General features: G+C 38.3%; 2 protein-coding genes across 2 annotated transcripts; both read right to left on the reverse strand.

Annotated features, from left to right (window-relative positions):
- Positions 1–1989: 1989 nt before the first annotated feature.
- Positions 1990–9884, reverse strand: eva1bb (eva-1 homolog Bb (C. elegans)). Its single transcript, XM_037794955.1, has 3 exons — positions 9423–9884; positions 4075–4221; positions 1990–3229 (listed from the first exon to the last, which is right to left on the reverse strand). Exons 2-3 carry the CDS (start codon positions 4139–4141, stop codon positions 2802–2804), a joined length of 495 nt encoding a protein of 164 aa, XP_037650883.1. The 5' UTR covers positions 4142–4221; positions 9423–9884; the 3' UTR covers positions 1990–2801.
- Positions 9497–15000, reverse strand: lsm10 (LSM10, U7 small nuclear RNA associated). Its single transcript, XM_037794956.1, has 4 exons — positions 14865–15000; positions 13801–14330; positions 10993–10999; positions 9497–9507 (listed from the first exon to the last, which is right to left on the reverse strand). Exon 2 carries the CDS (start codon positions 14290–14292, stop codon positions 13876–13878), a length of 417 nt encoding a protein of 138 aa, XP_037650884.1. The 5' UTR covers positions 14293–14330; positions 14865–15000; the 3' UTR covers positions 9497–9507; positions 10993–10999; positions 13801–13875.
- Positions 15001–15786: the final 786 nt, after the last annotated feature.

The raw sequence follows: 15786 nt of genomic DNA on the forward strand, positions 1-15786 counted from the left end.
TTCAGCAGAGAGAGCTGCAGTGTTGGAGCTGAAACTGGGAGGGGAGGGGAACTGGGAATTGTGGGAAGGGAAACACAGGAAGTGATGGGGTCAGAGACACAAGCCAATTTAAAGGCTGGGAAAAAAGACTGTGGGAAGCTCACTTCTCTGCTAAGATTAGTCCACCATGTGGGAGCAGTTTATCAGCAGGGCTGCAACTGTTTTTGCTTAAATATACATACAGATTATTATTTTTGAATAAATAAAAAAGTCAGAGATTAAAATCACAGTTTTCCAGAGCCCAAGATAATGTGCACAAATTGCTGAAATTATTTGTATTATTTAACGATTAGTTGATGAACAGAAAAATAATCAACATTTTTTAAGTAATTTATCAAATAAAAGGCAAAAAAAAAAATTTGATTTAAGTTTATGAAATGTAAGGAGTTGCTGTATTTCCTCTTTTATATTATTGTAAATTTTACTTTTACAACTTTTTTGCTTAATATACATTACAGATTATTTTCTTGAATAAATATAACAAAGTCAGAGAATTAAAAATGCCCATCACAGATTTCCAGATAAGATAATGTGTACATATTGCTAGAATGATTATTATTTAATGATTAGTTGATGAACAGAAAATTAATCAACATTTTTAAGTAATTTATTAAAATAAAAGGCCAAAAATATTTGATTAAAGTTTATAAAATGTGAGGAGTTGCTGTATTTCCTCTTTTATATTATTGTAAATTTCCTTTTGCAAATTTTTTGCTTAATATACATACAAATTATTTGTCTTGAATAAATATAAAAAAATTCAGAGAATTAAAAATGCCCATCACAGTTTTCCAGATAAGATAATGTGTACAAATTGCTGAACTTATTATTATTATTTAACGATTAGTTGATGAACAGAAAATTAATCAACATTTTTAAGTAATTCATCAAATAAAAGGCCAAAAATATTTGATTCAACTTTATGAAATGTGAGTTGATTAAAATGAATCAACATTTTTTAAGTAATTTATCAAATAAAGGCCAAACATATTTGATTAAAGTTTATAAAATGTGAGGAGTTGCTGTTTTTCTTCTTTTATATTATTATTATATTATTGTAATTTTTTTGGACTGTTGTTCAGACAAATCAAGCACTTTTAATGATTGAAAACACCTAATAAACATATTCAATTTACTATCTTATAAGACAAATAAAGCAGCTAATATTAACAGATGAGAAGCTGGAGCAGGATTGTTTGGGGTCGGACTATTTCTTGGAGCGGACCGGTAACTTCCTGGAGGCTCTGACGGTCAACGTCAACGTCAACGGTCAACGTCAACGGTCAGCGGTCAACGTCAACGGTCAGCGGTAAACGTCAACGGTCAACGGTCAACGTCAACGGTCAGCGTCACAATTTGTACTTTTTTACAGTCAGAGGTTCTGGTAGGACGGATTCAAAGTTCTGGTTCTGGACCATCTGGTAGGTATATTTCTTTATCGCCAAGAAAGCAAATAAACATATTGTTTGACACATAAATAATCACAGATGGACACTGTTACATCCAATGATTAAGATATATATAATTATATATCCTGTTGTTGATTAAAAAGTGGTTAAACTTCTTTTAATTATTCACATTTCAAAGATATGGTAAAATACAGATGAAGCTAAATTGTGCTACAAAATCTGCCTTAAAGGTCCCATATCGTGCTCATTGTCAGGTTCATACTTGTATTTTGTGTTTCTACTAGAACATGTTTACATGCTGTAATGTTAAAAAAAAACAACTTTACTCTCCTCATACTGTCTGCCTGAATATGCCTGTATTCATGCTCTGTCTGAAACGCTCCGTTTTAGTGCATTTCAATGGAATTGCAACAGAATTCCGTTGCTCGGCAACAGTTTGGGTCCATGTTTACTTCTTGTCAGCTGATGTTATTTACATCCACTGCAACTGGAAATAAACTGTGACACATTTAGAATGTTTACGTTTAAAACTGTGTAATGGTCTAAATATTGTATATTTGTGACATCACAAATGGACAGAAATCCACCTAAAGCACCTAAACCTGCTTTATAATATAAAAGATATAAAGGAAATCTCACTTTTTACAATATGGGACCTTTAATGTCAATATAAAAGAAAAGCTATGGAGACCAAAACATGTTGAAATTCATGAATAAGAATAAGAATAATCATATGAATAAATAATTACAGACTAAACTTATAACACTGAAATAATTCAATACATTTTTTTTAAACTCAGCTCATGTTATTTTATCCTCCTGAGAGTAAAATATAAATAAATCAAAATATAAATGTGTTTTTTTTCCCCCCAAGATATCTTTTTATTTCATAATGATATTTTCCCCTGTGATATAATGCCAATTTTTCAATCAGGACAAACAGGTTTTACTCACATTTCATAACATTGAGCTGAGTTTTAAAAGTGTATTGGATATGAAAATATCATAAATATTGCTTTGCAAAATATATTTTGTGTATTTATTCATATGATTACTTATTTCAAATGTAACAGATATGTATCTGTATCAGTGTTTTATTAATGTGTGCACATTAGAAGTTGAGTTAAGATTTTAAGGTTTAAATTGGGGTACACGATTAAACAAGTTGGACTAATTTAATGGTGTTTTATTAATCTTGTTTGAGGGGGGTTGAAACATTAATGACCCGTAAGGTTCACTCCCCTCACCCCCACAATCATTTCCGTACAGTCCCTTATTTTGATATTGACCTCTTGTGTGTGTCTTGCCCTTTGCAGTCAGAGGTGGATCTTTAGGGCACAGTCAAAGTGTCTGTTAGTGGTAATGCACTCGTCCAATAGTCCCCGTCCCCGTGACCAGGATGTCCGGCTGTCCGTTCCTCCAGATCTCCCTGACGATTCGCTCTCTCTCCTCCAGGCGCCGCGCCTTCTCCAGCTCCTCGGCTGACGCGAACACGTTCACGCTCCTCAGAGTCCCGTTAGACTGACTGCTGCGATCGCTCATTGTCACTTTGGGGATCTCCGCCTCCTCCCCATCTTCCTCTGCAATGCCCTCCTCCTCGTCATCGTCCTCCTCCTCCTCTTCCTCGCTGGACTCCTTCAGCTGTCTCCTCTCGGGCGAAGGGGGAGGTTTGCCGTGGCGGCGAGTCCTGCAAGCGATGGCGGCCACCATGAGGCACAGCGCCATGAGCAGGCCGAAACAGACGCCCATCATGAAGTAGAGGGCGAAGCTCTCTGGATTGGCTGAGAGGGCAGAGACACACAATGGACGAGTTAGAAAATGACCTCAGCAACAGTAAGTACTAAGTACATTTACTCAAGGTTTGAGGTACTTGTACTTTACTTGAGTATTTCCATTTTATCTAACTTCACACTTCTACTCCACTACATCTCAGAGGGAAATATTGTACTTTTTACTCCACTACAGCTTTAATAGTTACTAGCAATTTTTCAGGTTGACAAAAGGTAACAGAATCCCACTCAGCACCCCTGCTTTTTGATCTATTTGACTTTGAATGGGACCATAATTTACAAAATGAACATCATGCTGTATTGAAGAAGACTTGAAACTAGCGATTGAGACCATAAACTCATGTTTACAATGTTTACTGAGGTAATAAATCAAGTGAGAAGTAGGCTCATTTTCTCATAGACTTCTATACAATCAGACTTCTCTTTGCAACCAGAGGAGTCGCCCCCTGCTGGCTGTTAGAAAGAATGCAAGTTTAAGGCACTTCCGCATTGGCTTCACTTCTCAGTCATGGAGGTTGCCCACAGGTAATACCACAAGTTGTCATTTTTAGTACACTATGATTTTTGTTAAGATTAAACAAACATGATATAATGTGTTCATTCAATTTAATAGCTTTAGAGGTGCTGGTAGACCAATTTTCCAAGAAAGTGTATTTCCTTTAAATGTTTTTAGAGGCCTGAAGAAGTAAAACTATATAGTATTTGGCAAGAAATATAATTTATTTATTTTTTGTATATTTTGAACACATCCTGTGACCCCATAAATTTCATGCCGTGACCCGATGAAGCCCAGAGCCAGAGGTTGAGAAGAGCTGTAGACACACTGAGGTCTTTACCTTTGATGTGAGCGTAGGTCGCCATGCTGTTACTGAGCAGCTCCAAGTCTCTCTTAACAGGCTCCATCCTGGTTCACTGTGCAATCAAATATCTACCATCTCCAGGACTTTCTGCTCCACACTGAACTCCAACACCAACGACAGGTCCTGTCACAAAAATACACAAGCAGACAGTAAGTATATGATTTAAATTATATAATATACAGTATAGTGTCACTTTTCCAGCCACTAGGGAAGTCTGAGCTCATCAAAAAGCCTGAAAAAATGTTCCCCACCCATCATCCCTGTGATCTAAACTGGTGTCAGAGGTCAGTAGACGAGGACATTGTGTTCCTCGTAAGTGTTTTACAGTCAGGCCTGCGGTGAGGACAGCAACATGAGGCCCTCTGTGTCTGATGAGGATGTTTATATTTATGACCGTAGTGCCTAAGGAGGCTCTTTTCCGGCGTTTTTTTCTTTTCTTTTATCCACAGAAAAAGTGACTGAAACTCCAGCTACGTCATTACAGAAAAAGTATATTTTCGTTTCAATTTGATTTAAATAAGTTTTGAGATATCTGTCTCTGAGTTTTGAATGATGGTAAGACACTTTTTATGAAGGATTTCTTGTAACTAATGGCTTCTTTAATGGTCTATAACATGCTTTATAGATCAGTTAGCAGAACCATTTTCACCACATTGTGATAATCCCGTTTCTATTTGGTAATAATGTAGTTATAAATGTTGGTAATCTGTTAATAAATGCTCTTTGGTTTCTCTCTTTTGTAATAAGCCAATAAGTCTGCAGTAAATGTATAAATTAAATGTTAGAAAGACAATAATTAATAAAGGTAGTCTTTTCTTTATGAACTAAATTAGTATCTAAAAAGACAAAGCTAAGTTAATGCTAGAGGAGGAAAAACACCAGCCAGCCAGAGATTTTTCACGACCTGGCAACCCAAAAGTTGTTCTTATTAATGTCTAATTACTAATCTATAAAGCATTAGTGTAATTTATTCATTAACATTAATAAAGCCATTAGTTACAACCATTTACAAAGGGTGTCTTATGAGAAAAGCCTTCCAGAAGTATGTATAAACAAGACAAAAGCTGTGTCCAAATTCAATACTACATACTAAATCGAAGCAGGTTTTGGAGTGTGTTCACACCAAAATGTGACAAAAATAAGTCAGTATGCATACTAAAAATGCTTGATTTTTGTGTGTGCTATTGATGCACACTATTGTCCCACAATGCAATGCACTAAAGAAGCAGAGGATTTGCCCACAGCTGCAACCAATTAAAACTAAATGTGTATGGTGGTGGAACAGCTCCAGGGGCATCTCAGAAAACAAAAAATAACAATTAAATCTTTGGGGAAAAAAAAACATTTCAATGACTATTTGTGAGACTTAATTGGCATTGAGAGTCTGACTGACACATATTCTATGATTTGTGGCAATCCTTAAGATTCCTGGTTGATTTGGTGACACCCTAATTACTGGTGGTAACAGCGAATGCAGTCTAATACTACAGCTCCCAGAATACTGGGGGCAGCAAAACAAACTGGAGACTGGGATCACACCAGTTGCGACGTCTAAAGTGCAGGAGCCAATGGCCCCTTCCCCACTTCCTACCCCCCTACTTCCGGTTCCTTTGCTCGGACCAAACCCATCTACATATCTGTACAGTTTCGTGACTGATCTTGCACGCTTCATCTATCAGTAATAATATTTCAAACTGATCTCCCGAAAGTGAAAGTTGTCTTGTTTTGTAGACACATTATTGGTGATAGCGGTCAGTGTCAAGCTCACTGACAAACACGTTAAGTGAAGCTGCAGCAATAGAAAGTGTTTAGTTTGTATTAGCAGTAACTTAAAGCTTCAGTAGGCAGAACGCTTTTGGCATCATTGGGAAAAAATTCCATTATAACCTTTCAGCATATTGTAATTCAAGACTGTATAAAAGAAATTGACGTAGTCACCGTGACGTCACCCATTGGTTTGTGGATTGCCGTTTTTAAGCCATCGAGTTTGGCATTTTGGCCGTCACCATCTTTGTTTTTGGCCGTTGCCATCAGAAGTGACACGAGAGGGTGGAGCTAAATACAACCGAACGCGGAATAAGACATTTTTAGGCGACCAAAATGTTACAATTAACTTTCATGGACTGAAAACACCCTATGAAAGGGTTAAAGTTCTAAGACGAAAACACAGACAACTCCCAGACTGGACAATGCCGTGGTAGCATCCTGTCAATCACAAGGTAGCCACGCCCTAAATCATACCCTGCTTTATGGTCTATTTGACTCTAAATGGGACCATAATTTACTAAATGAACATCATGCTGTATTGAAGAAGACTTGAAACTAGCTGATTGAGACCATAAACTCATGTTTACAATGTTTACTGAGGTAATAAATCAAGTGAGAAGTAGACTCATTTTCTCATAGACTTCTATACAATCAGACTTCTTTTTGCAACCAGAGGAGTCGCCCCCTGCTGGCTATTAGAGAGAATGCAAGTTTAAGACACTTCAGCATTGGCTTCACTTTTCAGACCTGGAGGAAGTTGCTACTTGGCCTCCACAGGCACCCAGTTTGTAATCCTGCAAATATATAGCAATTGCAATGCCATTTCGTTCATCTTTATATACAGCCTATGATTAGCACTAAACACAAAGTACAGCTGAGGCTGAGGAATGTCGTTAGTTTTACAGTAGAAGTATTGGACTAATTAAAATTTTGGTGGCGCCACAGGAAAAGTCAGGGAAATTCATTCTTCTTCAACAGTAATATGTCTTTCCTGATTACTCTGGATAATCCGCAGACATCACTGGAACTACTTTCTACCGAAAAATGAGTAGGCTGAGGGTTAGGTTGGGTTAAAGTGGGGGGGGGGGGGGGTGGGGGTTGTCACAGATGGTCTCACAGTTACAGTAAAGCTTGATGTAAACATGATGACTGATATTTCCCACCTCCTCACATTCCCCGTCATTAAAACAACAATGTGCGTGGGAGCCAAATGTTTTTCTTTCTGTTGCTTTCTCTCTAGAGAGAACACCAAATCATACCCTGCTCCAATCGCTGCCATTCGGGGGCCTGAGTCGTTCTCCCACCCTGATCTTTATCCTGGTGACTCTTGGCAGACCTTCTTCTCTCTCAAGATCTTTCTTTTTTATAATTTTTTTTAAGGGGCCAATTACAGCGGTAGTCTCTACGGCGGCTCGTTGACTCATGAGAACCGGTCGGTGGGTCTCAACCAGCAGCGGCCTTCTATTCATCGTTTTAACTCACAGACAGAAGAAGCATGACTCCATCTGCACCCCCAATTTGCGGCCCCCAGACCTTAACAACATAAGTGGGCAATTTAGTTTCCGCTTCAGATCGTGTAAAGTCGAACAGTGTTTGTTTTGATTAAAGACTGGCCTTTACACCCAGTACTTCTACATTGCGTGACTTTCTTATCAAGACATATTTCCTGTAATTTGAGTCCTTAAAGGAATAGGTCAACATTTTGGGATATATTCGCTTTCTTGCTGAGATATAAATATAAAGCTTCAGACAGCAGCCGGTTTTAAACAAACAAGATGTGACATCTTCTATATATCCATACAGCTTTTTGACACATTTTGTGACCTTTGGACAGAACCAGGCTAGTTGTTTCCACCTGTTCCCAGTCTTTATGCTAAGCTAAGCTAACTAGCTGCTGGCTGTAGCTTCACGTATAGTGAAAGGTATCACTCTTCCTATCTAACTCTTGGTAAGAAAGCACAAGCATCATTTTCTTAAAAGAAAGTGGAACAGTCTGCATGAGCAGTAAGAATTAGGTGTGAAAATTTCAGGTTTCATCACGATACGATACGATACGATATTGTTTCTTTGGACAACGATACGATATTTGCTGATATCACAAAGTTTGCCACGATACGATTTGATTTAATTGTGGGGCCTGAGATCGATATGAGACGGTATCATATGCCCATTTAACACAATCAGTTACATTGATATTTACTCACAAAAAGCAACTTAATTATGATTTGACAATTTTAGTACTGGGCTCTTCCAGACATTTAAAATTAAAAATAATCCATTCCTTTTAATAAAAAGAATAAATATAAAATGGGAATTTCAAAATAAAGGTTTATCTTAAAGATGATGATAATGTAAAGATATTTTCACTTTGCATCGATGTTATTGGATTGTTGATCATTGAATCGACATATCGATCCAGATCGATGTATCGTCACACCCCTAGTAAGAATATTTTATACTTGTTTCCAATGCAATCACCAATTGTTTCATTGCAAAATTAAAATCCTTTATTTTTTTGGATTCTAGTGCAGTTATCTCTTAATCAAAATCGTGTTTTAAGCTCTCATTTCTGTAAACTTCTTGAAACAACTTGATTTCTGTTTAAAGAAGTTGAAATCATCTCACTGCACTGGCAGAGTTTTTTCTCTCGTTTTAAGAAAAAGAAGATTTTTAGGACTTGATTATAGACAGAGAGGATATGATGGAGACTATTTGCAGCACTATTGTGTCCATCAGAAGCACACCCTCACTCTTCTTCTGTTGTCTCACTTGCAGATTAACACTAAAATACATATATTTTTATGCAGAGCTGCACAGAACTTGATGACAGCCTGAAGCGGGCAGTATGTGGTGAAGTTTGCCCGAGCTGGAAGCACAACACAAATGCCAGAGGGAGACAAATGTCCATTTTATACAAGCCGCCGCAGTCTCTCGGGCAGACACATTTAACACCTAACATTTCCAGACAAGTCCAATAACTTCTCGACTTAACTATACACATGCAAAGCCCGGCAGCTGTAACTGTTTATGCAACCCCATAAAATGCACTCCGGTTCAACCCTCCCACACTTCCTGCTCAGATAATCCTATTTAAGTCAAAAGATGAAACCTGAAACCATTGAAAATAAAACTTGTTGTTTTACAGTAGTCCACCAAAAATGTCTAGTGTCTCCCAGACGGGGAGTTGCTGACAGAAATATTCTCATCTAGCACAGTAGAAAGTGAATAAAAGTGGGCTCAATTAAGTATAAAATACATGAAACAAGCTGGGCTTTCTCTTCCAATTTATGTTCAAAGTGTTGATGATTTGTGGCACATTGTAGCTACTGCACCTATAAAGGATTTTATGGTCTGCGGTATTGTAAAGAACATGGTGCAGGCCCTACTAATAAACTAGTTTGTTGCCTTGTTTATTGCCTGACAGCAGAGTCACTGCAGTATATGTGAAAATGTTTAAAATGTGTTAAAAGATCTGACAGATAGCCCCTGTAATGTGAAATAAAAGCTTGATTTACATGATTTCTTTTTTTTATAAAGATAGTGAAGTTATCACTCACCTTGGTGCGGGATGAGAGCTGCACAGGTTGACTTAACACAAAGTTTCCAGCTGGAAAAACAAAGAATTTACATCCAAATCTGGACCTGTTCTGTCAGCCAACATTTAGATAACATCCCCATAATTTATACGGAGGAGCAGTGAGAGGTTGTTGGTCACTCAGTGTTCGTGACAGAGGAGCTGATGTAGCTGCTGGAGAGGGAGCAACACCCTCCACTATGATCCACTCCCTGTCATCCTCTAGAGGAGGAGGACCAGACAGAAACGGTCCTCACATGTATCGAAGAGGAGGAGGAGGAGGTGTTTCCTTTTCCTGAGAGATAAGGGGAAACTCACACATGCACCACTGGCATCTGTCTCCAAAATAAAAGCCCCCCAAAAAATGCAGGTGAACCCCTCTATAGAGTCCTCACTTGTATAGAAATCACCCGAGTTATTCTGCCTCTGTGCAGATTTGAGCCCCACTACAGACCAGAGGGAGGTGATCTGTCCTCTGCTGGCCACAGACGCACCACAGTGAGGTCTGTTCACTGTTGAGCCAGGAGGGTGGGACAGGAAATAGCTAGACGGCTGCCACGGGCACAGGGCCGCCGTGCCTTAGGGGGCTCGTGGATTAATTGAGCTCTTTGTATTTTAATCTCTGTGTCGTGGGAGGAGGGAAAAAAGACCAGTAGTGCAGTTTGTGTCTCTAACTGAGTTTGTTAAGCAAACAGTGAAGCCAGCAGGTGCTGCTGTTTGGTGGAAACACACACACACACAGTACATTTACTCTTGTACTGTAATTAAGTCCAATTTTGTATTGAGCATTTCCATTTTATACTAAATTATACTTCTAGTACTCCGATCCTTTAAAAGTAGAAATACTCTGTTACAAGCAGTGGGCAACTCCGGGGTCTGAAAAGTGAAGTCAATGCTGAAGTGCCTTCAACTTGCATTCTTTCTAACAGCCAGCAGGGGGCGACTCCTCTGGTTGCAAAAAGAAGTCTGATTGTATAGAAGTCTATGAGAAAATGAGCCTACTCCTCACTTGATTTATTACCTCAGTAAACATTGTAAACATGAGTTTATGGTCTCAATCGCTAGTTTCAAGTCTTCTTCAATACAGCATGATGTTCATTTAGTAAATTATGGTCCCATTTAGAGTCAAATAGACCATAAAGCAGGGGATGCTTTAGGGCGGGGCTACTTTGTGATTGACAGGTCGCTATCACGGCGTTGTCCAGTCTGGGAGTTGTCCGTGTTTTTGTCTTACAACTTTAACCCTTTCACAGTGTGTTTTCAGTTCAAAGTTAATTATAACCTTTTTGGTCGCCTAAAAATGCCTTATTCAGCGTTCGGTTGTGCTTAGCTCCACCCTCTGGTTGCAAAAGACAGCGCCATGTTGAGAGCCGTGCGGAGGCAGTAGAAATGCTCCAATCTTGCATTTAGCAACTTTTAAGTATCCATTCATCCATTATTACACCTACGGGCAATTTAGAGTCAACAATTAATCTAACCTGCATGTCTTTGGACTGTGGGAGGAAGCCGGAGTACCCGGTGAAAACCCACGGGTACAAAGTAAGTAAAAGCACAAAAATATTAGCATCAAAATATACTTAAATTACCAAAAGTAAAAGTATTCATTCTGCAGAATGGCCCATCTCAGAATCATCAAGCAATCAATCATTAGCATTTTATAGTTAATGTTGCAGCGGGTAAATATGAGGCTAATTTTAATTAAAGTAATATATATATATGATATTAGTAATACAGCAATAATATAGTATTCATATAATGATATCTTAATTTATTTATTTTAATCTAAATCTGCAAATAAATGTAGTGGAGTAAAAGGTACAATATTTCCCTCAGAAATGTAGAAGTAAACTACAAATACTTAAGTGCAGTACAAGTACCTCAGAATTGTACTTACGTACAGTACTTGAGTTAAGTACATTTTTGGTGATACTGTAATACTTTCACTTAAGAAAGAAAATAAAAGCAGGACTTTTTGTACGGAGTATTTTTACATCGTTGTATTGGTACTTTTACTAAAGTACAGGATGTGAGTACTTCTCTTTTGACCACTGGTGCAGTCTGTGACACTGAACCAAGCCGTGTGATGTCTTGTAAAAGAATTGTTTATGCAGTTGAGCCTCTGTAAAGTGCTATTCTGAGTTTAGTGAGTGTTGATGTGGCGCTCGGTCGTGTTTTTAGCAAAGCTGTAAGCAGTTATTATGTGGGCTGCTGTCATTCACGTGCTCTCAGTGTCGGTTTTAAAGCAGTCAAGAGAAAAATATGTCGCTAAAAACACACTGAGGCCACAGCCAAAACAATGACCCAACCGCCGAGGGACATTCCTGTGTGCATATTCCTTAATTTAATGCAGCGTTTCGCTCAAAATGACACTCCCATCTATCTAGAGAGCAGGGTTTATCTGCACCAGCTGCCTCCGCCTGTGTTATGTCAGGCCTGTCCTCTTCCTGACTCAGTGCAGGAATAACATACCCCTTTGCAAATTCCTTAAATTCCCAATCGTATTTGTGCATAGGGAGAACACTGGGACGGCAGTTTCCAAGCGAAACACTCTCTTCCTTTCACCCCGCTCTGCTCTGTTTCCATTGGCTAAACAGTCCCATCCTGCCAGGCCTGGATGTCACACCACCAATCACGGCCGAGAGTGACAGCTCACTGATGCATGCAGCAGAGATGTTTGTGAGGTGGAAGCTGGTGGAAACACGCCTGCTTGTTTTTCCCTCCACCAGACTGGCATAGATGGTGAGTAATGTTTTCCTGCATGTGGGCAGTTATTAACTTTCTACGCAGACAGACAGATGGGCTTTGTGGTGCATGCCAGCATTTACTGAAGAGCAAAAACACCGACACTCTGGGCCACACCTGCACTCACCGTTAATTGTAATATGTTCCATTTAGGGCCGTCAATCGATTAAAGTATTTAATCGCACATTTTTATCTGTTCAAAATGTAGCTTAAAGGGAGATTTTTCAGGTATTTAATACTCTTATCAACATGGGAGTGGACAAATCTACTTGCTTTATGCAAATGTATGTATATATTTATTATTGGAAATCTATTAACAACACAAAACAATGACATATATTGTCCAGAAACCCTCACAGGTACTGCATTTAGCATAAACAATATGCTCAAATCATAACATGGCAAACTGCAGCCCAACAGGCAACAACAGCTGTCAGTGTGTCAGTGTGCTGACTTGACTATGACTTAACCCAAACTGCACATGATTATCATAAAGTGGGCATGTCTGTAAAGGGGAGACTCGTGGGTACCCGTAGAACACATTTTCATGATGACAAGTTAGTATGACATGGTTGGTACCAGTGGATTCTTTGTTTTCTAGTTTCATAAGTTACCAGTATCGTCACTCTAGCTTTAAAACAATGCAATTTGTGAAAGATTGATTGCGTTAATGCGTTAAAGAAATTAGTGGTGTTAAAACAAATTTTACGTTAACGTGTTATCATCACATTAACTTTGACTGACCTAGTTCTATTTAATTTTAATAAAGCAGTCGTGTGTTGAAACAGAGACGTTTTTGTGGGGATGATTTAATTGTAAGCATCTTTATTCATAATTCATGTATGTATTTAAAAAAAATCTTACTTCTTCAAAAGAAATGGAGGATGGCTCTTTCGTGTCATTTACAGACTTCAAACATACCAAAACACAAAGACAGCGTTCACCTCATTAGCTAGTCCAGTGGTTCATCAAAAATGCTTATGTTGTGTGTGGAGCTGCAACAATCAGCCGATTAAATGACTGAAAGAAAATAAATCTGCAACTATTTTTTATCAGTTAATCGTTTCAAACATTTTTTAAGCAAAATGCCAAAACATTCTTTGGTTCCGGCTTCACAAATGTCAGAATTTGCTGCTTTTCTTGGTTTCGCATCTCTGTAAACTCAACATCTTTGTGTTTTAGTCCGATACAACAAGACATTAGAAGACATCATTGGGCTCAACGGTCACTTTTCACAGTTTTGTGACATTCTGTAGACAAAAGCTTCATCAATTAATCAAAGAAAATAATCAACAGATTGATTAATAATGAAAGTAATTGTTACATGTAGTTGCAGTCCTAGAAAGAAAACAGAATCAGTCAGGCTACATTGCCAAACTTTTGCACCGTGACTCGTCATCACAGGCTGTGGCCTGAGGGTGCACATGAGTTCAAGCAAAGAGGGACTTTTTTTCCTTCTAAGATAGTTTCATTTGAAGGTTTTTAGAGGCCTGAAGAGGTGAAAGGATCCAGTATTTCACAAAAGAAAGAAAAAAAGTCCAAATGTATTTTTATGTAACAGATGTATTTTTTCGTTCCTTGATCATATTGTGGCCCTTCAGGTTGGAAACTGCTGATCGAGTATTTTTGGACAAGTCTTGCACAAGCAGTACTCAACTGAGTTTTCCGTCCTTCTACCAAAAAGAAATTGAGTTTCATTTTGTTTTCTTGGCGTATTCTTTTCTGCCTCCTCCATGACTACCAAAGTTGCGGACGCGGTGGATCTTGGCCAGCTGGCTCTGTATGGTCTTCATTATGTCCATGTGGTCCGGGATGTGGACGTAGCGGACGTTCCTGCCCGTGATAAACAGGTCCTGCAGCTGGGTGAGCTTACCCCGTCTGTCCCGGAACAGCACGTCCGCCAGACGTACGTTCATGAAGGCGTCCACGTTGATCACGCGACCCCGCGCCGTGCTCTCGTCTCTCAGGTCCACCGTGGTCACCTCGCCCTGCAGACCCTGCAGCAGGACCACCATGCTGTTCTCTGCGATTGTGCGCTCCCGGATGGAGTTGATGACGTCAGCTACAGGCACCAGGCCCGACAGCGAGGATTCAGTCCCCTGTGACTGCATGGATGCTGATGAAGAGGCTCTCCAGAAGTCAGGGATACCTGCAGACAAGCAGAAGATTAGATATTCCCATAAAACTGTGAATTGCTGTTTACTGTTTGTCTACAGTACGTATGATACCTTCTCCAGGTGATTGAACAGTTTTAATTTAATTCTCCTGAAGTCAATTATAAGCTTCTTAGTTTTCTCCGCATTCAGGGACAGATTGTTGTTGTGACACCACATGGTCAGGTTCCTCACTTCGTCCCTGTATGCCATCTCATTGTTATTAGTAATGAGCCCATCACTGTTGTATCGTCTGCAAATTTCACAATGCTGTTTGCATGATGTTTAGCCACAGTCATATGTGTACAGACTATACAGTAAGGGACTGAGACAGCTGTGTTCATTCACAGAATGAACCTGTAAGAGTCAAAAAACAACACAACTTATAGAAGGGAACTTAGCTAATAGTTGAATTAGCAAACTTCAGCTATTAGCTTCAGCAGCAGCAACACAAATAACTAGTCTACTCCAGAGCCTCTAGAGAGGATATATTATATATTATACTCTTACATGTTGTGTGTCGGATTTACCTGGATTAGTTTAATCCTAGTTCCATCTGAAAACCCACACTACAGTCTTTGTAAATGGAGATAAACCGGTTCAAATTATGTCAACACGCTGGTTTTTCCCGCAACAAGTCCAAAACAGGAAGTGCAGCGTGATGACGTATGACGTTTCACGTCGCAGATTTTGCGTCAACGTGGAACCACGTCGCCCTCTTCAGGCAGCTTCAGGAAACAGACTCAGTATTCCTGAATATATCAGTGAATATTGCAGATGCAAAATAAGACCATAATACTCTCTATTTGATACAGCCATATTAATCTCTAAAAAAACTTGTCATTGTAAATTAATTAGTGAGTGATTAAGTTATATTATAAGTAATGAATTGGTATTCTGGATTGATAACAAATTTATATTTTGATAAGGATAATTATATCAGTAATTAATTTATATTTCTGTATGACAGAGATAAAAGGTAATAATTATAGTTAGAATAATAATAAATAATAATTATAGTTAGACAAATTTAGGAAAATGTAATTAGAGTATATATATGGCTCAATAAGGAAGCTGGTATGATCATTCTCTTTTTCTTTATTTTTTATTTTATTGTTTTGTATTGTACATGTTCAAAATAAATTTTGAAATGAAATGAAATGAAAATGAAATAATTATACGTCATGATGTCTATAAATAAATTTGTTTAACCAAGTTTAAAAATCTTTTTTACTGGAGTGTCCATGCCATAGAGGTTACAAAACATAAAAGACACAATTATGATAAATTTAATAAAAAATATGAAGGGAATGATCAGATCTCTGATCTGATTTTCTATAAGTATTTAGAATGCATAAAAAATGTATTTCTGATATCCTTTGGGAAATTTGATATAACGCAATCTGGTCAGAAAATAAAAAATCGAATCCATTTTAAAAAATGAATGAATAA

The sequence above is a fragment of the Sebastes umbrosus genome, chromosome 15 (assembly GCF_015220745.1).
Source record: "Sebastes umbrosus isolate fSebUmb1 chromosome 15, fSebUmb1.pri, whole genome shotgun sequence".
In the NCBI taxonomy this organism is placed as follows: Eukaryota; Metazoa; Chordata; class Actinopteri; order Perciformes; family Sebastidae; genus Sebastes; species Sebastes umbrosus.